The 26,108-nt window shown below is 39.2% G+C and overlaps 2 protein-coding genes across 26 annotated transcripts in view; one reads left to right on the top strand and one right to left on the bottom strand.

Moving 5' to 3' along the window:
* Window positions 1-7,154, top strand: part of ELF2 (E74 like ETS transcription factor 2) — a 94,172-nt gene extending 87,018 nt beyond the window's left edge. For all 14 annotated transcript variants that reach the window (XM_060654148.3, XM_060654145.3, XM_060654143.3 and 11 more), the window contains 3 exons: window positions 3,882-4,074; window positions 4,691-5,038; window positions 5,415-7,154. In XM_060654148.3, the coding sequence (XP_060510131.1) occupies window positions 3,882-4,074; window positions 4,691-5,038; window positions 5,415-6,042 (1,169 nt within the window). In that variant the 3' untranslated portion in view covers window positions 6,043-7,154. The remainder of the gene's footprint in view (window positions 1-3,881; window positions 4,075-4,690; window positions 5,039-5,414) is intronic.
* The window catches only part of NOCT (nocturnin), a 37,620-nt gene continuing 18,489 nt past the window's right edge, over window positions 6,978-26,108 (bottom strand). For 3 of the 12 annotated variants that reach the window (XR_013555127.2, XR_013555129.2, XR_013555131.2), the window contains exons 2-4: window positions 20,008-20,277; window positions 15,404-18,323; window positions 6,978-9,603 (exon numbers count right to left, since the gene is read on the bottom strand). Coding sequence is in view for 1 of the 12 variants with exons in the window: in XM_060654155.3 (XP_060510138.1) it covers window positions 17,488-18,323; window positions 20,008-20,277 (1,106 nt within the window). In the remaining 11 variants the exon portion in view is untranslated. Of the gene's footprint in view, window positions 9,604-14,357; window positions 18,324-20,007; window positions 20,278-21,760; window positions 23,073-23,116; window positions 23,877-26,108 lie in introns of those variants that run through there. The other 9 variants (XR_013555133.2, XR_013555135.2, XR_013555137.2 and 6 more) reach the window with 8 other exon arrangements.

Here is a 26,108-nt window from a genome sequence, read left to right as displayed (position 1 = left end):
GAGTCGGAGCTTAACTGACTGAGCCACTCAGGTGCCCCTTAAGTGCAGTCTTATGCACACCCTTCTTAAGGGCCATTGTTCTCGATGGGGAGGTATGTGTAACAGCACTCATCCTCACACAGAGCCACTCAGAATTGAAAGAGTTTATAATGAAGACTTATTTCGGATACATCATTTATTAACTGATAGAGGTAATGCAAGAATTCCCAAGGCAAACTGGATTTAATTTCCTACTCAACCAATGTCAGTCCTGTCAGGAGTCAGAACAAAAACTTACCATATTTTTGCTTTAGAGTTGGCATATTTTCGTTAAAAACAAACTTTAACAAGACTTCTACATTCTGTTGTCTTAATATGTTAAGTAAGTTGATTTCAGGTAATTTTAATCATGGTTTTAGGTGTGTTCTGATTATCTGATAACCAAAATTTCTTACTTTCACGAATGTTTTCAGATCTATATTTAATAGCTGGATATATTTTGGTTTAATACATTCAAGTTTATTCCATCTTCAACAGGTGGTTTTACATCTAATTTTAAATAATTAAAGCAAAAAGTAAGTCTCTAGAAAAAAAAAAGTTCTCTAATAAGTTTGCCAGGAAATAAAGGCAAAAAAAAAAAAATCCGTTACAAATCAAGTTACATTGAAATGTTATTTATTGAGGAACCAATAATAATTCAATTTAGGACGGATTTAGGATACTTATTTCCTTGTCTGTCTTTGGTCATTTTACATTTCTAACATCTTAGGTTTTATCTTTTAATTTATGTTGTATACAATTATTACTGTTTTTAAAATAATTCCCATCATCAGCAGTCTCCTGTACTCAAAGACCTTATGCTTAACACTGGAGAAAACCTTTGTGATGACCTGTTTTTGCCAGTCAGAATCACTTTTTGTTAAAATTTCCATATTGTATTACTAAACTTGAGGCAGCATGGTAAATGTGAAGATTAAAGATTAAAAATCAGTTGGGAGCACCTGGCTGGCTCAGTCGGTAGAGCATGTGACTCTTGATCATGGGATTGTAAGTTTGAGTCCCACACTGGGTGTAGAGATTACTTAAAAATAAAATCTTGAGGGGCGCCTGGGTGGCTCAGTTGGTTAAGCGTCTGACTTCAGCTCAGGTCATGATCTCGCGGTTTGTGAGTTCGAGCCCCGCGTCGGGCTCTGTGCTGACCGCTCAGAGCCTGGAGCCTGCTTCGGATTCTGTGTCTCCCTCTCTCTCTGCCCACCCCTGCTTGTGCTCTGTCTCTCTCCGTCTTCCAAAAATGAATAAACATTAAAAAAATTTTTTTAAATAAAAATAAAATCTTGAGATTACCTAGCAATAAAATCTTAAGGGGTGCCTGGGTGACTTTGTTGGTTAAATGTCCAACTTCAGCTCAGGTCTTGATCTCATGGTTTGTGGGTTTGAGCCCTGCATCAGGTTCTGCACTGACAGCTCAGAGCCTGGAGCCTGCTTCAGATTCTGTTCCTGTCTCTCAAAAATAAACATTAAAAAAAGATAAAAATAAAAATTTTAAGAAGTTCAGTGTTTCCTCTGTAAAATGTCATTGTAAATGCTGACAGTATGTCAGAGGCTTAATGAACCACCTTGTCTGATAAAGGCTTCCCTTTCCAAATTGTTTTCCTTAAAATGAGATGAAGACTTTTAAGTTTTAACTTGTGGTTGGGAACTGGGGTGGAGTGGTACCTAAAGGTAACCTGAGGAACGTTTATGAGTCTAGTTCAACAAACATGGAGGCACTCAAATCCCTACTATATAAAAGGCATTGTCTGTTATTCAAACATTTTTTTACAGAGTAAGTTCTCTGCACTTTTACTATATCCACTTCTGGGGCCTGATCACAAAGAAAATAAAAATGTCCCAAGTACTCATCTTGATGTGGTTGAAGGTTACCTATAGTTTATACATGTTGATGCTGGTGCAGTGGGGTTTCAGAGCCATAAATATAACCTTGTAAAGTTGAAGGTTAATCTTTTCAAGTCAAGAGATGCACACTGGTCTCAACTGTGGCTTAATAAATTTATTGAATTTTCAGAGAATTCCAGAATGAAAATGAAATGCCTGAGGAAGAGCATCAGCATTTAGATTGAGTAGCAGTGGCTTAATTTGGAAGCCTCCCACCCTTAAAGGTTCTTCTCATGAAGGCTATAATTTGGATCTAGATTTGATGAGAGTAAGGGGATAGTGAGTAGGAGCCTAGAGATGACCCAGTGACTCGTGGTGGTGTGTGTAATTTTCTTCTTCTCAGTGTTCTTTTCTGTTCTTTGATCAACTTAAGAACCTCTGGCCCTAGAGGCTTATGAGGGGAATAAAAGAAAATCAGCAGCCTGAAAAGCCTGATCTTCTTATAAACACTGTCCACTACTTGTCTGCCCTCAAGAGTTCTCCAAAGGGGAAAAAAATATTGACTCTTCTTTGGGGGATTAAGTTCTTTACCTTACCTACCCAGTTTCTCTCCTTTTCCTCTATGCACATCTTAGTCATTTTCCAAGTCTTCATGCTTTATTGATCCACTTTATTTTCATTCCTGAAACCCCAGAAACTTTGTCAATCATTTGGAATATAATTATGCATTGCCTTGTGATAGATCTTAGGTCATTTCAAACCATTACTTCTTTTTTGTATTGTTAACTTGTCATTTACTTTTTCCCCCTTCCCAACTAGATTGTAAATTCCTTGAAGGACCACGTTTTAAATGCTCTTTTGTGTCCTACTACGTAGTGTGTGATGAATAAGTATTTTACTCTGCAGAAATATCCCATTTTCAAATTTTGTTAGTATATGATCAAATGTTGTATATAGTTAACATTTGATGAATACTTGACAGTTAAAGGAAATGCTAGAAATACTTAGTATTTCTATTTAAGGAGTTCATATTTTAAGACTGAAGCACAAATGTATTTACTAACTGAATTGTTCGTGTATAATGAAATCCTAATATACTGCTTATCTTCACTGAATCGGGTATCATCAGTAGAAAGAGATTAGCAGTTAAGGAAAAAAAACAACAACAACCCTATTTTTAGAGGCAGTAGCTCTCATTCATTGATAATCAAATCCAAATTGACTGGTAGTCCAGAGGAGTGATAAAAGAATGTTTAAAGGGTCATGGGTAATTTATACTTTATAAGACATGTACTTCAGAGTTCATGCATAAAGGTGAACCAAAGAAAAATACGTTTCGGGGAGCTTGGCTGGCTTAGGCAGTGGAGCATGCGACTCCTGATCTCAGGGTTGTGGGTTTGAGCCTCATGTTGGGTGTGCCATTATATAGTATATAGTATAGATCTTATAAAAGTATATATATAGATCTTATAAAAAGATCCTTGGACTAATGTCTAAAAGTTTTGCATATTTCATTGTGTACTACTTGCCTTTCCAGTAAATAAGTGCCTTTTGATGAATTTTGATCACGGAATTTGGGCTTATATGATAAACATACTGGTGCAAATTTATTCATGGTTTAAATCTGTAAATAGATTAAATTAGATTATGTTTAATTCAGGTTCACTTTGTGCTATGCATTATGCATTTGCCTTTACTGAACTCAAAATTTAGGATAGGGTGATGTATAATAGTACAAAACCCAGGACCTCTATTATAGGAGTATCATAACTATAAATAGGATATTATTTTTGAAAACCAGCAAACAAGTATATGTAGGACTTTTATAATGAAAGATAGTTTATATGTAATTGGGCGACACAATTTGACACTGTATAAGTGATTGCTCATATAGTCAAGTACTTATTGACAGACTCTTAGTACATTTGTTTTACCAGTAATAAATGAATTTTTATTCAGCATAATTAAATATTTGCTTTTAGTTATATTAAAGAATTTTTCACCAATGTCTTATCACTTTTTCAAAGGAAACACAACCTATTTGTGGGAGTTTCTCTTAGATCTACTTCAAGATAAAAATACTTGTCCTCGGTATATTAAGTGGACTCAGAGAGAAAAAGGCATATTCAAGCTTGTGGATTCCAAGGCTGTCTCTAAGCTTTGGGGGAAGCATAAGAATAAGCCAGATATGAACTATGAAACTATGGGACGAGCTCTGAGGTAAGAACACAAGAGTGAATTTTTAAACAAAACGTAATACCTCTGAACATTGTCTTAGTGGTTTAAAAAAGAGCTCTAAAAGCCCCTTATTATAACAATTTGGGGGATATTCTAGAGCAGTTTCTTGGATTTGGAGGTAGATAGGGAGAAAGATTTTGGTCTAGATGTCTAAAATTGCAGCATCACTGGAAACCCATCTTTGCAGAAAAATGTGCTTAATTTTAGGACCATTCTTTAATAGAAAAGTTGAAGACCTTTAAGAAAATTAAACGCAAACAAAATGGTTTCCAAATCGTTAATTTACTTTTTAGTTCCTGTGAATTTGTTACAATGGATTTATCTTAATATGAAAATTTCCCCTAAGTTTTGTCAATTTGGGAAACCCATAAAACTTTTCAGTATACATGCCTTCTTGTAATTAGGGGTGTTTGTAAATGGACATATGGTTTACGTGACAGTATTCACATACTCCACAGATTCAGCCTTTTAAAGGAGTTCCTTCTGGTCTCTAACAGGAACAAGTGAATGTTTCTGTTACTATTCATTCTACATGGTGTTTCTTGGGGGGTAAAAAAATGTAATGCACTTGATTCATGTAGTACTGTTTCCCTTACAGATATTATTACCAAAGGGGTATTCTTGCAAAGGTTGAAGGACAGAGGCTTGTATATCAGTTCAAGGATATGCCCAAAAACATAGTGGTCATAGACGACGACAAAAGTGAAACTTGTAATGAAGACTTAGCAGCAGCTACTGATGAAAAATCATTAGAACGAGTGTCACTGTCTGCAGAAAGTCTCCTAAAAGCAGCAACCTCTGTTCGTGGTGGAAAAAACTCCTCTCTGAACTGCTCCAGAGCAGAGAAGGGTGTACCTAGAGTTGTGAATATCACTTCCCCTGGTCACGATGCTCCATCCAGGTCCCCTACTACTACCACATCTGTGTCAGCAACGGCAGCTCCAAGGTCAGTGAAGGAAACCATTACTCGTATTTATTTTAGAAAGTGCCTTAGCAAAAATATGTCCCCTTTTTAATGTTAGCAGCCTAAGAACCCACTGTCATCAAGACTTGGAAAATTGCCTGATCTTTTTTAAATGTGTTTTGTTGCTGTTAAAGTAGATGTCTCAACTAACTTGACTTGGTTTTTATGGTTTTGTAGATGGAACTTAGCGTGGGCTTTTGTTTTTAAAATGTATTTATTTCATGCTATTTCATACTGTAAATTGTCAGTACACCTGTAGAGTTTGAGAGCAATAGTTTTGTACATTTTAGATTTGCATTCATCTTTTTGCTCAAGAAACCTACTGTCTAACATTAAATCAATTTTTTTAATCTACTAGGACAGTTCGTGTCGCGATGCAAGTACCTGTTGTAATGACATCGTTGGGTCAGAAAATTTCAACTGTGGCAGTTCAGTCAGTTAATGCAGGTGCACCGTTAATAACCAGCACTAGTCCAACAACAGCAACCTCTCCAAAGGTAGTTATTCAGACAATCCCTACTGTGATGCCAGCCTCTTCTGAAAATGGAGACAAAATCACCATGCAGCCTGCCAAAATTATTACCATCCCAGCTACACAACTTGCACAGTGTCAACTTCAGACAAAGTCAAATCTGACTGGATCGGGAAGCATTAACATTGTTGGAACCCCGCTGGCTGTGAGAGCACTTACTCCTGTTTCCATAGCCCATGGTACACCTGTAATGAGACTATCGGTGCCTACTCAGCAGGCATCTGGCCAGACTCCTCCCCGAGTTATCAGTGCGGTCATAAAAGGGCCAGAGGTAAAATCGGAAGCAGTGGCAAAAAAGCAGGAACATGACGTGAAAACTTTGCAGCTGGTACAAGAAGAAAAACCAGCAGATGGAAATAAGACAGTGACCCACGTAGTGGTTGTCAGTGCACCTTCAGCTATTGCCCTTCCCGTAACTATGAAAACGGAAGGACTAGTGACGTGTGAGAAATAAAATAGCAGCCCTACCACGGACTTAAGACTGTTAGTAATAGTACTAACATAAATACTTGCAAGGGAGGTCATCAAGAAGAGTCAAAAGAAGACTTTAAAACATTTTTAATGCATATAAGAAAACAATCAAACTTACTGGAAGTAAATTACCTATCCCATGTTTCAGTGGGAAATGAACTACATACGGAGATGCTGACAGAAAACTGCCTCTTACAGTAGGAAACAACTGAACCCATCAATAAGAAAAAGGATTGAAAAGGGACCAAGCAACTCACTACAATATCAAGTTACACTAAGACTTGGAACACTAACATTCTGTAAGAGGTTATATAGTTTTCAGTGGGGAGGGGTTGGGATGGGTGATCTCATTGTTACATACAGCAATTTTTGATGCATTTTATATGCATACCAGCAATTATTACTGTGTTCACACAGAACTCACTTAACTGGTGCTACGTGAAGACTGCTAATATAGGTATTTTAGAATGTGAATTGAAAATGGATCCAAAAGCTTTTCAGAAAGATAGCAAAAAAGATCTAGTGCGATTTTTTTTTTTTATATCATATAGCTTAAGCTGATTTAAAACAAAGGCCTTAGACTAATTTTCAGTTTTCTTTATCGAAATAAGCTAATGGCTTGTTTGTGTAAAGCTTTTTTATTAAAAGAAAAATTTTAAAAATCTTGTACCTAGCACAGTATTGTTATAGAATTTACATGTAACATTTTATATGGTAGTTTAAGTCTGTCAGTTTCCTAATTGTGGACAAATTAACAGTTGCTCTGGCCTTTTGCTGTAACCTGCCTGTGTCACTCACTTAGCCCTGGCATCTGTGCAGACATATCAGTTCCAGTTCTACTGTCACTTGGAAGTTCAGGCTCAGCATGAATTTTTGTCAGGTAGCTCTAATACCTGGTGTTTTTGTTTTTTTCCTTCCTTTCTTTTCTTTCTTTCTTTCTTTTTTTTTAGTTGAAGTTTAAGAGGGAAAGTACCAGTGTTCAGATTTGAACTATAATAGTTTGTATATTCAACATTTGAAGTATATTCTATTTTGTTGTACTCTTGTTTCAAAGTGTATTCAAGTAGGTTTTCTGAAATATAGAAATGAAATTTATGTTGTGGTTTGGTGTCTGGTGATATTTATAATATTCAAAAGCTAGTATAGAGACACTGTTTTAGTTAAGTAGTAGAAGTCTTATTTCTAGTTAAGTAGTAGGAGTCTTATTTCTCCTTCCCAACTACCGTGTGAAGAAATATTCCTTCTGTTTTGTTTCATTACATTAATATTTGCAAATATCTGCATGTTGCCACTTAATTTCTAATTACTGTCATGAACTATAATGTTCTACTTACCGTGATGAGTTTATTATTTTAATGTTGGCCACACGTAAAGAATTTCTATTTCAAATCAGACCAGTTATTTCTCAAACAGACCTTTTGAGGGTTAGGATGAACAAGTAATACTCTTGCCCTTTTGCAAATTAGGAAATGGAGGTAGGTACCAGAGGGATTACAGGAGTTTCCTAATTTCACACCAAACTAGGTCCTAGGACTCCACATCTTCATGTTCTTTCTACTACAAAGAAAAGTTGTCTATTTTTACATCTTTTAGAAATTTAAATAAACTGATACTTAATATTTTGTGGCCTTTAATTGTGCTTTTGATCAGATACTACTTAGGTCAACAAAGATTTTTATAACCGAACCCTTTGTAAGCATTGATCTTTTCCATAAATATACCTGATGGTACTTTTTTTTTTTTTTTTTAATTTTTTTAACGTTTATTTATTTTTGAGACAGAGACAGAGCGTGAACGGGGGAGGGTCAGAGAGAGAGAGAGGGAGACACAGAATCTGAAACAGGCTCCAGGCTCTGAGCTGTCAGCACAGAGCCCGATGCGGGGCTCGAACTCACGGACTGCGAGATCATGACCTGAGCCGAAGTCGGACGCTTAGCCGGCTGAGCCACCCAGGCGCCCCTACCTGATGGTACTTTTTAATAAAAGCTGAAAGAAAAACTCGCTTCTTATCCCATTTGGGAGTTAAGCTCAAATTCTGCCTACTTTTAAAACATTTCCGAAGTATTTCAGTTTTCTTTGGCACTTTCTTTTTTGCACTATAGTTTCATTTGTTGAGTCCTATCTTCTATATTTTTTGAGGGCAAAGAGTACATATATAGCTTATACCATACCCTCACCACTCCCAAAGTGCTAAGCATATTGGACACTCAGACACGTATTGGTTTTGGTAACACATTTGCTAAGAATCTAAGTCATGTACTGTGAATGACAGATAAGACTTAAATTTTCAACGAATAATATACCCCCCTCCCCGCTATATTATTAATTGGTTCTAACTGGGTCAAACCAGAACTACCTAGCTTATCTCTACCATTCTGCCTAGACATTTTTCTAGCTCTTTCAGAACAAGTACACCTAAGGTCTAGATCTGAAAACCTGTATGTAGACAGTATTACTGATCAGAGTGTTTCTGCTGATTAAAATCACCAGTGGTATGGCTTTTAATCTCAACCCTTCCAAACTGTAACCTACCTTTGTTTTTGTGTCTGGTATATTGAGGAACCACATAACAATAGCTTGATGCCACTATGTTTTCCAGCCTCACTAGGGCTTTTGAACAATAATCAGCAGTCTGTTGTGAGCTGTGAACTCCCTCCATATCTGGATCCTTTGCTTTAAGAGTATCTACTTATACGGGCATCCTTCCTCACCCACCTGTTTCAAGGAGGTGGCAGGTGTGCCCTCCTCCTGGACTCTGCCTCTCCTCTCCTTTCACACCTCCTTGGTCTCCTTGTTCCAGCAGTTTAATAGCCTATCATTCTGTCTCTTTTTCTTCAGTGGCTGAATTCTGGCTTAGAAACAGTTCTCACTGGGGTCCAATAATACAGTAGTAAAATCAAACACACTTCATTTTTTTCATGTGACCTTGTGCCTTAGCCTGCTTCTTAAAAATTCTTTTGGTTTTCCATGACAACCTTCTACCTGACCAGTCAGTCCTCTTAGTCTGCTTTGCTGTCCTTCAGTTTTCCCATTTAATGTTAACACTAAGGTTCTGTCAATGGGGCTCTTTTCTTCAGAGTAGTTGCAAGAATTAAATGAATTAATTTGTTAGAGTCAGTGCCTGGCATCTAGCAAGCACTCTAGTAAGTGCTTACTATTACGATTTTACTTCAACTGAATTGTAAGATAATTTCATCCATGCCTGTTGTTTTTACTGCCAAATGTGTTCTGGCCTAGAGTTTTCAGGCTCAGTTGGGTTTATCTAAATGCCTACGATTTACTCCTTGAATGTCCAGCTGAGAGCTCTGTTCTGAAATCTGTTCTCAGCTCAGTAAATGACATAACCAGCAGCCCATTACTCAGGCCAGAAGAAACCATTCCAGACACCTTACTTCCTACCTCCAGCCGTTCACCAAATCCTCTTGACAGTACCTTGTAAGTAGCTTCCTTTCCCATCCTCCCTACCTTTACTGCTCATCTTGCCAAGCCTCTCTGTAGTCCATTTCTCTTGCTACTGCTTTAAATTCTTCAATGGCATCTCTTCCTGAAAACATAAAAGTTCAAAGCAGAACATTTAAGTCCTTTGATCTGGCCTCTGCCTACCTTCCCAAGCCTTATTCTCTTGCTTCTCTTTTGGTCATCTCTGGACTACAAACTTTCCAGGCACCGGTACCTCACTAGGCCCTTCCACAGATGGCTGCTCTCTAGACCTCCCTCTGCATTCACCCACATAGGAGTTCACTTTATTTATGGAGTTAGAAGTGACAGATATCAAAATAAAAATCTCTGAAATAGGCTGGGAAACCACCCAGGTTGGGAAGTGGTCTACTCTGAGTGAATTCTGAGGATAAAGACAGAAATGTGTAATGTATATGAAGACCAGGGTTAGGGGAGAGGAAAAAGAATAAGCAGTGGAAATGAAAGATGGTTCACAGAGAATTAAAAGGACGGATGAGGGAACATTTCCAGATATGGTGGGCAACACTATCAAGTGTAGCAGAAAGGGCTAAGCATAGGTGGCCAAAGAAAAAGCCAGAGATTGTTGACACAGTAAAAATAAAGGGGCAGTTCTAGTAGGCGGTGGCCTTGAAGGCAGAAAATAAGGGATGGGGCACCTGAGACGTTACCAGTGGCCTCCCTCTGACAACCTGGCAATTACTTCACTACAGAGAAGGCATCTCTGATCACTGTGTATAAATCAGTCGTGTGTAATAATTAGACTTACACAGGAAGACAATTTTATTGTCTTTGGGGTTATTTACAGAGTATCCTATGCTACTTTTACTTGAAGTCACCTGGCCTACTCCGAGGGCATGGACACAGCACATTGTTTTGGGGAGGCAAGAATAACCCTACTTTATTTTAGTTCCATAGCTGTCACTGTAACTTTTCCCTGTATTACAGCTTTTAACCATTCACAACCCAAGCCCTCTGTGGTTGTGATTTATTTGTACTTCAGCCCCTATGTTACAATCACCATACAATCTCCGTAATTAAAACTTACAATATTCTGTAGGAAGTCGTACACAGTGATACATTCCTAAAGAGAATGAGAAGATACTATGCAACCCTTTGCAAGTGCACTGGTTTGCTTCCTTTGCGCATCACGCCTCCAAAGCCTTGAAAACTCAAGTCCTGCAAGGGAGACTGATCTGATTTGATTTTTATCTAGTTCTCGTTTTAAGCAACCATAACTATCTTTTTGAACACTGCAACTCAGCAGTAATGTTGGGAGTTCAGGACTTAAACACAATATATCACAACTTCCACAGTGAGAACTTACAAACAACAAGACTGTTTAATACTTCTGTATCAAAAACAAAATAAAACTGAACTATAAATAGGCTGTAAAATAACAGTTGTCGTCTTCTCCCAAGAGATTTCTTCCCATCCCCTTATAGTAATATGTTTAACTTTGAGAAAGTGTTGTCTATTTCAGAAGACTTAAGTGACACCATCGCTGTCATAACAGATGAAGTACTATTTACATAACCTGCAAATTATTTCTGAGTTACAGGATATTAATTCACTGTAACATGTACCTTTGCTGCCCATTAGAATCACTTGGGAAGACTGAACAATCCTGTTGCCCAGGTCACACTCCATACCAATTCAGTTACAACGTATGGCAGCGGGAGCCAGGCATCAGTATTAACTATGTCTAGGAGACTTCATTGTTGCTGCTGGCAAGTTGTATGGATACAATCAAAGAAAGCTTTATATTCAGGGATCTGCTCTATCTCAAGCTTTCTAAATGTTCAGTAGAAAAAGGTAGTTTGACATAGGTGTATTAAGTATTACAACGGGCTTTTGAGGCACCTGGGTGGCTTAGTCGGTTGAGCGTCCAGTTTCAGCTCAGGTTATGATCTTCCGGTTCATGAGTTCAAGCCCCACATCAGGTTCACTGTTGTCAGCACAAAGCCTGCTTCAAATCCTCTGTCCCCCCTCTCTCTATCCCTCCACCATTTGCGTTCTCTCAAAAATAAACAGAACATTTTTTTTAAAGTATTAGAACAGGCTTTTGAAAAGCCTACATACTGTATATTTCATCAATTCCAAAGCCTTTCTCATATTTAACAGCTCTTTAATTAAGGTGAGAAAGTCTTACAAAACAGTATATTATGTTAACGTGCCTTGTCCCTTCAAAGAAATTGTTTTGGAAAGCTATATACTAATGCCAACAATGCTACCATTGTTCGAAAAAAATTTTTTTTTTTTTTCCTAATTGCTTCCTGGAGCAGGGCCTAAAATTTAAAACATAATTAATAGAGGCAAGTTTTCTGAGGAAGATTTTAGTTTTAGAAACTGCCAAGTCACTTGAGGTAAATAAACTGATGTGAATCAAGCTAGGTAATGCCATATTTGGTTCAAAACGAGACGTGGCTATAAAATTCACAGTACTTTTCTGGAGAGCACCCTAAAACTGGATATGGAAGCAGTTCCAAGAAATTGCAAAAATATTTTGTTTTAAAGGGACTTTTTTTAAGTTTATTTAGAGAGAGGGAGAGAATCCCAAGCAGGCTCTGTACTGTCAGTGCAGAGCCAGATGTGGGGCTCAGACTCACGAACTGTGAGATCATGACCTGAGCCAAAACCAAGAGTCAGAGGCCCCCTGCAAAAACAGTTTTGAGCAGTGTGAATAGAAACTCAAATTTTGTGGAGGTACCAGAGTTCAATGTTTTGAGAAACCTTAGAGATTTTCTGATCTATTGCCCGTGTTACAAATAAAGACACTAAGGTTTGAAAACAATGGACTCCTCAGTCGTAGTTAGGTTAGTCAGTGGCAGACCTAAAAACAACTTCTCTGCCTCTCAATTCAGTTTTAGCCTCAATCTCCATTCCCTCCCTTCCAAAAAAAAAAAAAGGCGGGGGGGGGGCGGGTAGGTCAGTTTAGGAATAAGTCTGTACTATCATCTAATGATCCTTACTTTCTCACAAACTAAATCTTAAAACGTTGCAAAATTTTGCTGTGATGTTCTCTTCAGATTTACCAATCTGTGGAAACCAAAATGAGGTGTTGGACATATTCTTGGTGCCCAGTCTCCCATTATCTTTCTTTTCTTAGTTTTTTTTTTTTTTAATCTTAGAGACGGAGGGGCAGAAGGGGAGAATCCCCAGTAGGCTCCATGCTCAGCACGTAGCCCCACGCAGGGGCTTGATCCCATGATCCTTGGGATCATGACCTGAGCTAAAATCAAGTCGGACACTCAGCCAACTGAGCCACCCAGGTGCCCCCATTCCATCATAGTTCTTGATGTTTTTACCTTATAGATAAGGATTCTGTAATCCTATTTCAACATTCTTGTACACAAATTGTCCACATCTAGAAACCTGAATCTGTTTAATGTAGCAAGGTAATTTATACTCTGCTTTATTACCAAAAGAATTTCAGATAGTTTACATATTCTAAGAACAAGTGAAAGTCAAAAAATAGGTAAAAGAAAAAAGGATGGCAAAAGATGAAAGCATACAGAATACATGTTGTAAAATGTTACACAGTAATTAAAATTCAGCTACAAGGTTTGGTTTTGAATGTCTTGGAGGCCAAGGCAAAAAAGATGATCAGTAATGAGATTCAAAGAATCCAGTTTACCAGCTGCTTAGAAGCAACTAAGCTTTTCCTAGCATTTTGTCAAGAGGAATCGGGGGGCGCCTGGGTGGCTAAATCAGTTAAGCGTCCGACTTCGGCTCAGGTCAGGAGCTCACGGTCATGAGTTTGAGCCCCACATGGGGCTCTGTGCTGACAACTCAGAGCCTGGAGCCTGCTTCCAATCCTGTGTCTCCCTGTCTCTCTGCCCCTTCCCCACTTGCACCTGTCTCTCTCTCCTTCATTCTAAGAAATAAACAACAAACAAAAAGGAATGGCCGTGTCTGCATGTCTAATCTTGCATGAGTGTTCTTAGATGTGGGCTTTACACAGAAATCTGGGGAACAAAGGCCTGGAATTGTGAGTATTCTGTTCATCACTCAAAGGCAGATATTTTTTTACTTTACAAATCAAAGTAGGGTTGACATTCTCTCATGAAATTTAAAAACCAGATCACCCACAACCTCACATATGCCTGGAAAAACAATTAGGAAAAAAACCCCTTGCCATTCATTCTATCAACCTCTCACATATTTGGGGCTTTATTTTCTATTACTGCTATTAGTTCTGCATTTTCAAACTGAAAGATTACTCTTCTTGGAATAGTAAGAGTGGGTTGTTACAACATCCATGAATATTTTTTTTTTTTTTTTTTTTTAATTTATTTTTGGGACAGAGAGAGACAGAGCATGAACGGGGGAGGGGCAGAGAGAGAAGGAGACACAGAATCGGAAAGAGGCTCCAGGCTCCGAGCTGTCAGCCCAGAGCCTGAGGTGGGGCTCGAACTCACGGACCGCGAGATCGTGACCTGGCTGAAGTCGGACGCTTAACCGACTGCGCCACCCAGGCGCCCCATCCATGAATATTTTAAGACATCAAGTACAGTGCCCTTCCCTTTCTTGCTCTGAACCTTTGAAGGAAGGTTCAGTGACTTACGTGTATAACAATTTACAGTATTGTTTTACAAACACCTCCGATATCTGTGGGGTTGACAGGACAGGTACAATGCAATACTCTGTAGATGAGAAAACAGAGGCCCTGGAGATGGAGCAGCTCGTCCAGGGCCACGCTGGTCATGTGTCTTCGCTTGGAGCCTGGCCCCTTCTACTTGATATTGTTTGTTTTCTCCTCCCCTTGTTTCGTGAGCCCAACTCCAGTCCTCTACCATTCTGGGATCCATCCACTCTAGATAAAAGCTGGACTGTGCCATATTTTTATACATGTCATTTAAAAAAGCTCTTTCTGCAAGTACATTTGTTTTTTGGATGACTATCCTTGTCTAAAATTGAAATCAACTATGATTATGAACATGTGTTTTTATCTCTTTTTAGAATTTATATCTTGGATATAAGCTTCCTCAAGCCTAAAACACATTATCTAATTATATTCCCTTCACTATTATAAAACCTTGGATGGTTTAAAAATTCGCTCAAATAGAGAATACTGGCATCAATTTCCTCTAGTTTGAAACACTCGAGTAGCTGTTCTCACTGCTTAAAAAAAAAAAAAGCTACCATCAAAGTATGCAAATAGTATTAGATATTCTACTTTTGAACTACTTCGCTGCCATCAGAATAACTGAAATCTACTCTTTCGGCCACTATTTGGCCTCTGTATCTCGCTTCTGTTCTATACTGCGTATGTGCTACAAAGTATTTGACTCAGGTGTTTGACCATTTTTCATTGAACCGATCTCTTCCTCCTCCACATATCACTTTTCTCTCCAGTTGTACTCACTTGGGGCCAAAGGAGCATGTTGGCAGGGGAAAGAAGCACGTACTCTGGAGTCAAGAACTATTAGCTGTCATGTCACTTTGGTCCACATATTTGATGTTTTACATCCATTTTAAATTAAGAGTAGTTGTAGAAACATTAATAATAAAGAACAGCTATAAGATCATATATGTAAAGCTCTTAGAGGCAAAGGTGTAAGGAGTTCAAATGTTAGTTTCTTTGTAAGTATACACCACCATGCTTTGCTTGAGTAAATGAGGTGGTCATTCCTATTCCTACCACCTTGTAGAGGGGCATCTACTGAAATAGGGCACGGAGGAGGAAAAAAAAATCCATCGCCCCTCATTCTCTCTTCAAATCGGCACAATTTTACCTTCTCTCCGAAGACTCTTACTATGACCACGACTAAAATATTATGTGATATAAAAAGAAAAGCCAAACCAAAAGGTACAGAGGGATGGAATAAGAGAAAATCGTTAAATGGAACATGCTTAAAAATTTAGAATACAGATTTGTTACTTACCATTCTGCCTTCCGGTTACTCGGATAGTCCGTAAGGCAAAGGTGTCTATAAAGACTTAAAAGGAAGAATAAAATATGAAGTATAATCCAACAAGATTTAACACACTACTAAGAAATTATTTACCTAAATGCTCCCATAATTACATTTTAAATAGACAAATACAAAAGCATCAAACACAAGCATACTGAAGTGTTTAGGCCTCCTGTCACGGTAACTCCACAAGACCACTCATAACGAAGAGTTCCATTATAGGTTTTCCCCCATCTCCTTAATTTATGGGAACATTACAATCACAAGGTGTTTCCATTTTTTTTGTTCATTAGCATTCCCACCAACCCCTAGCCTAACACTCAACCCATTGCCCGTTAATTCATATATTGGTGGACATTTTAAATTCAGACATTATTTTGGCTTTCATACTCATCTGGAATTGTTTGCTTAAGGCTGTCGTGATAGTTTCTCTTCAGGCTGGTGTACTTTGGGGTAGGCAAACAATATTTAATGCTGGTACTAGTGAGTATTCTAATCAGTATTCTGTTTCTCAACAGCATATGATTACCATTATTGAACCGAATGACAGTTGGTATAGATGTTCTTCCTGCTTACCATTCCTTCCAGGCAGCCCTAAGATTTTGTGTGTGCAATGTACTGAAAACCTCATTTGTTTCCAAAGTAGCTCCAATGCAGAACATTTGGGTGAACCATTTTGGGGGACTCCAACCTTGATGCCTAGAGATACGACGTAAGCACAGCACAGATGCCTTTCATGTGCAGCTACAGACCCACCTTTGTCCGCTTTGAAAATGAAGGTCTGTGGGTAAATGGATACTGTCGGTCACCATGTTAACAGTATGCAAAGATCAAATCTACTCCCAGATTCTTTTTTGGACTAAAAAGACAAGATATTAAAAGTACTAGCTTTAAAAGACCATTTATTATTCTTAAATATTTACAACTCATGGGTTAAAATATTTACCAGTTTATTACCAATAGGTTATTTGTTGGGATTTTGTTTGGAGGGGGCTTCGCCTGTTATCTCTACCACTTTTATTTCCTATGGAAGAGAATTCCAGGTTATCTTTCAGACTTTTTATACTCTTCTTTCTAGACGTTTTGAACTAGTCACCTGGCTATCTTAGGAAATTTCAATGACAGCTTCGTTAATAGGCTTTCTACTTCCCCATCTCTGAAAAGCAGGTCCCACTTACTTTCTTAGCTACTGCCACGTAACAGTTCCTAATTGTGAAAAGCACAGTCCAATACAAATAGACACTGGGTGACTTCAAATGTATATACCATAGCATTCCAATGGAAAACTATAAATGCAAAACAGTGATTAAATAATGAAGACTGACTGGCCATGGAATCTCTTTAAGAAACACAATTATGGGAACATGGAGGCATAGCAAGCATTACTTATGAAGAATGCATCAAGGAAACCTGATATTGTCACTTAAATAACAAAAAAATGCCTTCAGGCTAAATAGTCCCTTCGTACACGGCTACTGTTAGACCTGAAGTAAAAATATCTTAGAGATTTAAGAAAATCACTATAAATTACTCTATAACTTATGGTTTGCAAGGGTTTAAAATGTTCATAATGTTCTTATTTACTTCATCTTACATGAAGATATAAAAAAATAAATATTGCCATGCGTATCTTGTTGGCATTCTAAAAACCCACAAATAAATAACTTGAAATGCTATCTAGAGAAATTGCTCCTGTATACTTATTATTATCTACAGAGGACTCAAGCAAGTCTGTTTTTATATAGCATCCTTAAACTGAAAAAGCTACAAAACAAGCCTAATTGAAATACCCTTAAATGATCAAAATGTAATGCTAAGGGAAAGAAAACAATACAAGCCAAAACTGGAGTGCAAACACCTTTTTTGCTGTAGGTTTTAATGGAAAAGGTTTGTGGACTAATGGGATTCCTGGGTTCCCAAGGGCATGCTGGAAACACGGAAAATGATGTAAAAGAAATTGGGAATCCTTCCTCAGGCAACTTTTTATCCTATTTCAGTTTCCTGAAACATCCCTGGTTAAGACTTCTTGTGATGAAAAAGACACAGACGAGCATTTATAAAAGTCCATCAGGTTCCTCATTAAAGCTGAAGTCACACACTAGAGACAGATGGTCTGAAGGGTAATTAAAAGACGGCAGCCGGTTGGGTCCAATCTGTTCTTCGGTGAGCAAATCAAGAGCTGACCTCACACTCAGAGCATGTTTAGAATACCAGATATAATCCAGCGTGTGCCGGCACTCCCCTGAGGTCCGGATCTTCCAGGTAGTATACGGGGGCTCTGACTGCCCGTCAGCACTCAGCAGCTTGTAGGCACTGTTCAGGTTGAGGCTGGAGGAAGCAAAGTGTTTGTAGACCTCCTCTGTTGGCTCTGCGTTGAAGTCCCCACAGACGATAAGGGGAATCTTGGCTCCTTGAGTGATGTTTTGGAGGTTCTGGAGAAGGTCACAACCCTGAGCTGAGCGAAATCGTTCCCAGCCAGTGCGTGCTTTTAAGTGGGTGACAGCGATACAGAACTGTCTACTGGACTCCTTGCACTCTAGGGTCTGTGCAATGGCCACCTGATTGGTTTTCAGTGTCATGGCCGTCAGCCTGATATTGGCACTATTGACTAGCTTGAATCGGTTCTGGAGAAAAAACAAGGCACAGCCATCTGGTCCGTTGTTGTGTTCCACATCTAGACAAGGTGACCAGGGCTTGGGGAAAAATGTGCCTTGATAGCCCAGTCTACTGAGGAGTGGTTGGAAGGTGTCAAAATAATGGTCCACCTCTTGGAGGCACAATATATCAGGCTGGTAGGCCAGGATTTCTTCTAGGATGAGACATTTCCTTTCTTCCCACTTGAGTGCTTCCACAGGGCATTGCACAAAGTTGTCTTTTCCTTCTCCAAGAGCTGAAATAAAAAAGCCAGTCAGCTGTCAGCTACTACAGGACACATGACTTCTAAGTACCTGGAAGTCTCCTTAGGTCTGACAGTACTCAAGACCCTCAGAACGCTTCCTCTACTTCAGATGCTTGGGTGATTCTTCTCTGTCTAATCTGCATTAACCTACCAAACTAAATAACCTCTTCCTATCCAAATGAGGCAAGCAATTTCTTTTCTTTCATATTAGAACTGTTTCATGTAGGGGTGCCTGGGTGTCTCAGTTGGTTGGGCAGCCGACTACAGCTCAGGTCGTGATCTCGCGGTCTGTGAGTTTGAGCCCCGCGTTGGGCTCTGTCCTGAGAGCTCAGAGCCTGGAGTCTGCTTCCGATTCTGTGTCTCCCTCTCTTTCTCCCCTCCCCTGCTTGCTCTCAGTCTCTCTCTCAAAAATAATAAACAATAAAAAAAAAAGTAAAAACAAAACAAAACAACAAAACTGTTTCATGTAACTATATTCTAGGATATAAGATCTTAAGTTTTAGCTTGAAACAGTGTTCTTTACAATCCCTGGGATCTAACCTATGTCAGAGGAAGTAAATATTTAACTCTGTACACTAATTTTTAAAGGAAGATTTTATTTTTAAGTAATCTTTATACCCAACCTGGGCTTAAAACACAACTCCAAGATCAGGAGTCACATGCTCTACTGACAGCCAGCCAGGCACCCCATCTATACGTTGACACTAACTATAATGAACCATAAAAACTGATGCAGACACTACTTGGAATGAATGGAACCTATTTTAAATAGGCAGCTTTTCCAATCAAATACTGGGAAGTCAGGGTATACACCCTTCTTAAAAAAGCTGCCTTTGTTTCTTTTTCTTAAAATTTCAACTGCAACATGAAAGGCAATTCTACAGAGAGCCGACTGACACATTTTTTTAAATTCAGCAGACCTACGAAAGACAGGCTTTCTGCCATAACAAAGTAATATCTTAATGAACTAAAGCATTGTCTCCTTAGCCTTCGGTTACAGATGCATATGGGTGGGAATCTAGCTTCAAGAACACCCAGACTCGGGGAGCCTGGGTGGCTCAGTTGGTTAAGCATCTGACTTCGGCTCAGGTCATGATCTCGCGGTTCGTGGATTTGAGCCCCGACAGTGCCGAACCCACTTTGGATCTTCTGCCCCCCTCTCTGCCCTTCTCCTGCTTGTGCGTGCTCTCTCTCAAAAATAAACATTAAAAAAAAAAAAAGAATATCCGGATTCACCACCATCCACAGAGGCCCCATTCCCTGCAGAAAAGTCCTATATGTTACCATCCAGCAGACTTAGTTTCTGCCTTGCCAATGCTATCTTAGTGCTGTGGACTGAAAGTTGGAGGCAACGGAAAGTGTGAGAATGATAAAAGACAGGGTCCTTTAAATATGGATGTGCTAGGAAGCAGACATTGTATTTGGATAGCCTACAAACATGAGGTAAGGTATAAATCTTGAGTTGCTGGATTTGTTAGTGAAAATCAGATGGCTCCCTTTCTTACCCTCCCCGTCTGGGAGCTCCTCATACTGCCCTGGTCACCCCGTCCTCCTACACCTCTATCTGCCCACGCCTCTTCCCTCCACGTAACACATCAGTGCTTTAGGTATGCGCAGAAACAGAAAGGTAGTCACAGCAAACTTAACTGCTCAGGCACAAAAGCATTAGGCATACCTTGGGCAAGGATGTTCCACTGCATGACCCTAATAGGTGGGTGGCTGCTGGGGTGATCCGTCCTCAGGTCCACAAAATCCCTCTGGAATCGGGGGGGTCGAGTGTGCAGGACAGCCCTGCATTCCTCAAGGAGTTCTTTAGGATCAATGGGCTCCAGATGTTCTGGATCAGGTGACACCAAATACTCCGGGTGCTGGGAGGCAGTGCTGCTGTTCAGTGTCTTGGCGAGAGCACTATACAGCCTGCTCGTGCCGTGTCCCATGGAGCACACTGCAGGGAAGGAGAGCACAGTCACACGCCCCGCTCAACCAGAAGATAAAACATTCACCGTCCCTAGAAGCCAAGAACCCGACAGAGGGCAATGTTGCCATGTTCATGCAGAAAGCCATTGCCACAGAGGTGGATTAAAGGAGTTGCCAGGTTCTAGCTTTCTACTAGGACAGGTAACTTAAATACAAATGTTAAAGTCGGTTTCTGATTAACTAAGATAATTCTTTTAAGGGAGAAATATCTTCATCTTTATGGCCTCTTCTAATTTAGGATTTGTCTTTGTAATTTATAAACCCGGTCTTGAAAGCATGGCTCAACAAACTTCACATTCCTTTTTCTAAATATTTTACTAAAAATTTGGAGGCCAGTTTGGAAAAAGCCAGATGTTAGAAAGCCCATGTTAATCTGGAAGAGATTAGGTTATAGCAAGCTGTTGCTGTGGACACCTCATCTATATAGATCCCTCCGTTACAGAAAGTAACAGTTGGGTTAAATCCATATCCGTTTCTCTTAGGTGTCTACTATACATCAGGGCTCTGGCTTTCTGTAGGCTCTGGACATCGCTGAGCAATATTAGTCTATAATATCAATTGCCAGATTTTTTAAGAATCTAGAAAAGGGGTTGTAGGTAGAAGGGGTAAGAGAAGGTTGCCCACATCTCCTGGGATCCTGTGAGGAGAAATGGGGTGGAGAGGAGCAGAAAACATTTTCTAGTGCTCCACTTTTTATCCTGATAGATTATAATTCACCAAGGAGAGGAGAGCACAATCTCCCACTAATTAGCATGAGGGAAACCGTACTTGTAAGCAGGTGATGGCTCTTTTATTCTGTTCAGTTAAGCATAAATTAGGGTCAATTTTACTTGGAACAACCTTCAAGATTCTGTGTATGATGAATGTTGGTATGGACGAATCTGGATTTCCCTACCACATCCATATCCTTGCCTTCTCTTCAAAGACACAGTTTTCTAGGGTGCATGGGTAGGCTCAGTAGGTTGAGTGTCAGACTTCATCTCAGGTCATGCTCTCACGGTTCCTGAATTCGAGCCCCGCCTCGGGCTCTGTGCTGACAGCTCGGAGCCTGGACCTGCTGCAGATTCGGTGTCTCCCTCTCTCTCTGCACCTCCCCTGCTTGTGCTCTGTCTCTCTCTCTCTCAAAAATCAATAAACTTAAAAAAAAAAAAAAGACACAGTTTTCTTATAAAATACATTATCTGGCAGGCTGACTGACTGCACCTGAAACCAGCAATCATATTCACTGTCGCAGGACACAAAGGCAAATTCAAATATTTACCACCAAATGTCCTTAAACATCAAGGTCAATAAGCAAGCAAGCATGCTCTCTATTGTTCCTTTTCATCAACTCAACGTAGTTTTTTTTTCCCCCAGCAAGAAAACTAAATAAAGGCAAAGAAACAAACACATCATACATTTAAGCAAGCCTGTTCTCTCTCACACATACATGCGCAAACACATGCACACACCTGTCTCCAAAGTGCTTGATTTGAATATATTAAAATATTTTTGTCAATTTGCTTGCCTATCTGAATGCATGGGTCCAAAGGAAGAGATTTTCTTCTGGGCTGGTAGTACAACTTTGAAAATCTTTCTTCTGTACTTCTAGTTTTTAAGAAAAAAGAAGTGAAAGGTCTTACTGGTTTTTCAAGTGTAGTCTCCAGAAGAGTAGCACCACCCAAACTGTAGACCGGAATGTCACAGAGCACCACAACAAACTCCCATGTTACCACGGGGTATTTTAAATTTGAAATGTACAGCAATATTTGACATATGTCAGGCTCTAAGCAAGCTACTAGCCTGATGTAGCTTAGTTTCATTTGTCAGGCTGAATTTTGGGGTGGTTACTGTGATAAAAAAACAAGTGTGCAAAAATGAACATGAAAAAGAGAGGAATAGCGTCCAACAGGAGTCTAGGGTCGGAGGAGTTATGTGAAGCCAGAAAAACCATCTTGAACCACATTTCTTTTTAAAAAGTTAGGAACACCTTCACATAAAGAGAGTAACATCCATTTTCAGACAATGAATGCAAACCAGAAAGACATGCCCAGAAAGCAAATCAAAACTGTATCTCACTACAAATGCAAATGAGCTTTCTTATCATTAAGAAAATGATAGTACAGCCTAAATCAGAATTAAGAAACTCAGAAATGAGGCAAGAATCAGTAATTAAAAAAAAAAAAGATCATTTGAGAGATAGTGGCAAGTATTATGTGCTTATTTTAAGCAAAGACACAGTTTTGTGCTTAAACTTAAGCAAAGACGATCCAACATATGGGTAAAAGGAATTCTTGAAGCAGGAAAACCAATGCAAGGAAATGAAACAAATACTGAAAACTATAAATCAAGAAAACTTTTGAGAGTACAAATCATGGAGGGTTGAATTAAGTTCTGGAGAGGTAATTTCAGCATGGTAACTATAGTTAATACTACTGTACTGTATACTTGAAATCTTCTAAGAGAGTAGACAGATCTTCAGTGATCTCAACACACACACACAAGGTAACTGTGAGGTGACAGATGTGTTAATTAGCTTGGTTGAGGTAACTATTTCACAGTGTATTCGTATACCAAAACATCATGTGGCATATACCTTAAATATATACTACTTTATTTGCTAATTATACCTCAATTAAGCTGGAAATAAATAAAATGGTTTAAAAGAAAAAAACTATATGAGGTTAAAAAAAAGACATATCATGGATATATTTAAACATTACATGCATAAAGGTCTACCTTCTCTTTGCTATTCTAAAAACAAAAAAAGAAAAAAAACCTTACAAAAACAATATTTGAAACTACATATTGAAAAACACATCACATACCTGAGAATATCAACCCAGAATGAGCAACACCAACTGGACTGTAAAGAAAAAGAAAATCCCTTGGGCATCTAGGCAAAAACATCGAGTTAACTTGTAAGGAAAGTAAATTAAAAGTATCATCAGACTTCAATTGCAATGTTTTATGCCAGAAGAAAATGAAGTTGCATATTTGAAATATATAACTCAAACTTTATATATATGGCTCATCTACATGTGAGCAAGGAATTTATATCTAGCAACATGGGAATATTGACTGACTCCATCAGCCCTTCCTGAGCAAATGAGCGGGGCTGACAAACTAGCCAGAGGTACTTTTGCACAGTCCTCCAGCTAAGAATGGTTTTAAAGGTTGTTAAAAACATACACAGACACACACACAATATGGAATAGGATCACTTTTGGCTCTCAAAGCCTAGATGTTTACTATCCAGCCCTCTTCAGAAAAATTTTGCCACCTCTGGAACTAGAGCACTAACTTCAGACCAAAATGGTAGGACTTTGATATAAGATGGGTGGTAAGCATTAAACATACTGCTTAGAAAATCAAGTCTAGGGGCACCTGGGTGGCTCAGTTGGTTAAGCGGCCGACTTCGGCTCAGGTCATGATCTCACAGTCTGTGAGTTCGAGCCCCACATCGGGCTCTGTGCTGACAGCTCAGAGCCTGGAGCCTGTTTCAGATTCTGTGTCTCCCTCTCTCTGACCCTCCCCTGTTCATGCTCTGTCTCTCTCTGTCTCAAAAATAAATAAACGTTAAAAAAAAAAGAAAAAAAGAAAATCAAGTCTAAATGGGGTTGAGAGAGTACATTATATAACGGCTATGTGATCCCACAATGAACTTACAAAGATTTAATACAGCTGAGAAAGGGGGCAGGGAGTAGGGACCACAATGACGAAAATATATTTATTTAATTTTTTTTTTTTTTGAAATATATTCTAGGGGCATCTGGGTGGCTCAGTGGGTCAAGCGTCTGACTCAATTTCGGCTTAGGTCATGATCTCGTGGTTCATGAGTTCAAGTCCCGCGTCGGGCTCTACACTGACAGTGTGTAGCTTGCTTGGGATTCTTTCTGTCTTCCTCTCTCTCGCTCTCTCTCTCTCTCTCTCTCAAGAATAAATATTTAAAAATATATATTCAATTTAAAAATTTTAAACTGGGGTGCCTGGCTGGCTCGGTAGGAAGAGCACACAATTGATCTAGAGGTCATGGGTATGAGCCCCATGCTGGGTGCACAGATTACTAAAATCAAAATACAATAAAATTTAAAAACCTGTAAACTGTTTTCAGAGATCATAATTAGTAGTGGTAGTGTTTGTATTGTTATTATTGTGAGACTGTTGCATAGGTATGAAACAAAGCAAATGGATATTCTAACTCCATCATTCTCTGTTGTCCTTTTTTGGGTTTAGTTTTGAAAATGCATTTATAGACTTTTAGCCACAACACTCAAGGAAAACACTCTTGTTAAAGCCAACCCATTTTGGACTAATTGCAATGATTAAATCTGATCACCTATCTGTTGACTCAGCCTCTCAAAGTCTTTCAGTGGTTTTCAAAAATTAAATCTGCCCTCGAAAGACAAAGCTTTATAGCAAACACAATGAAGGCGCCTTGTGGCACAGCCAAGTACTCAGGCCTGAACGGGACAGATGTCAACACACCAATTCCGCTCCTGGTTCCGTCAGTGTTTAACTGTGCCCAGCTCTCTATACCTGCTTACCCAGCTTTCAAATGAGGGCCTGTCAAAGGATCCTCATTTTCTCGAGATTTTTTTTGGAAAATGAATCAAGGTTAGAACTGGTGGCAACCTTAAAATAACATTTCTATTACTTGTACCAGAGACACACATATTTCTCTTGAGAAAACTTGCATGTACCATTCAGAATGACTTTTATTCCTCTCATATTTGAGGCCCAGAATGGACAATTTCACATATTAACAGAACAGCTGACCCTGAACACAGGTGGAACATGTGATTCAATTATATGTGGATTTTTCACAGTACAGCACTCTAAATGTATTTTTTCTCCTTATGATTTTCTTAACATGTTCTTTTCTCTAGCTTGCTTTCCTGTATGAATACAGCATATAATACATTTAACAGACAAAATATGTGCTAATCGACTGTTTACATTAGCAGGAAGGCTTCCTGTCAACAGTAGGCTATTAAAGTTTTGGGGAGTCAAAAGTCACATGCAAATTTTTTTTACATGCACATTTTTAACTGTGCAGGGGGTCGGTACTCTTAAACCCCCTGTGTTGTTCAAGAGTCAACTGTATCTGGGTATGGAATGCACTGAAAATAAGCCTTTAAAGAAGTTTTACTAGCGTAGACCTCTTGCTCTTATTTCACTGTGGATTCATTTAGCTGCAAAAGATGTCATTAGGCTAAACTGTGAAGATTCTAGGTAGAGGGAAATTGTTAGGGAGCATTATTATAGTCTTGTCTCTGCTCCTTAGATCTTAAAGAAAACTGAAAGATGGTCCCTAAGATGGACTGATGCAAGCGTGAATACCAAGTTCTATAATAACAGTGACCCAGCACATGCCTTCTAATGGTAAAGTACCTGGGAAGCTGACTAATCAATCAACCAACGTGCTGCACAGTGAGCCTGAACTAGAAGAGAGAACAGATGATGCTGAAAGATGTCTCTGAGGTCTACCCACTCCTGGAGGAGGGCGTCAGTCTATGCCTTCACTGTACACTATACAATTTAATCTTTTACTCTCTTGGGTGTGGTCTTGGAGAAAACTTTTTTTTTTTAATGTTCATTTTAGAAGGAGAGAGCATGAATGGGGGAGGGGCAGAGCGAGAGAGAGAGAGAGAGAGAGAGAGAGAGAGAGAGAGAAAGGGGGGGACAGAGACTCTGAAGCAGGGTCTGGGCAGACAGCATCGAGCCCCACACGGGGCTCAAACTCACAAACTGCAAGATAACGACCTGAGCCAAAGGCGGGCACTCAAGTGAGTCACCCAGGCACCCCAAAACTCTAAT

Source organism: Panthera onca, chromosome B1 (assembly GCF_046562875.1).
Source record: "Panthera onca isolate mPanOnc1 chromosome B1, mPanOnc1 haplotype 2, whole genome shotgun sequence".
NCBI lineage: Eukaryota > Metazoa > Chordata > Mammalia > Carnivora > Felidae > Panthera > Panthera onca.
Note: the sequence above shows the minus strand (reverse complement) of the source record. Positions and strands in the feature narration are given on the sequence as shown.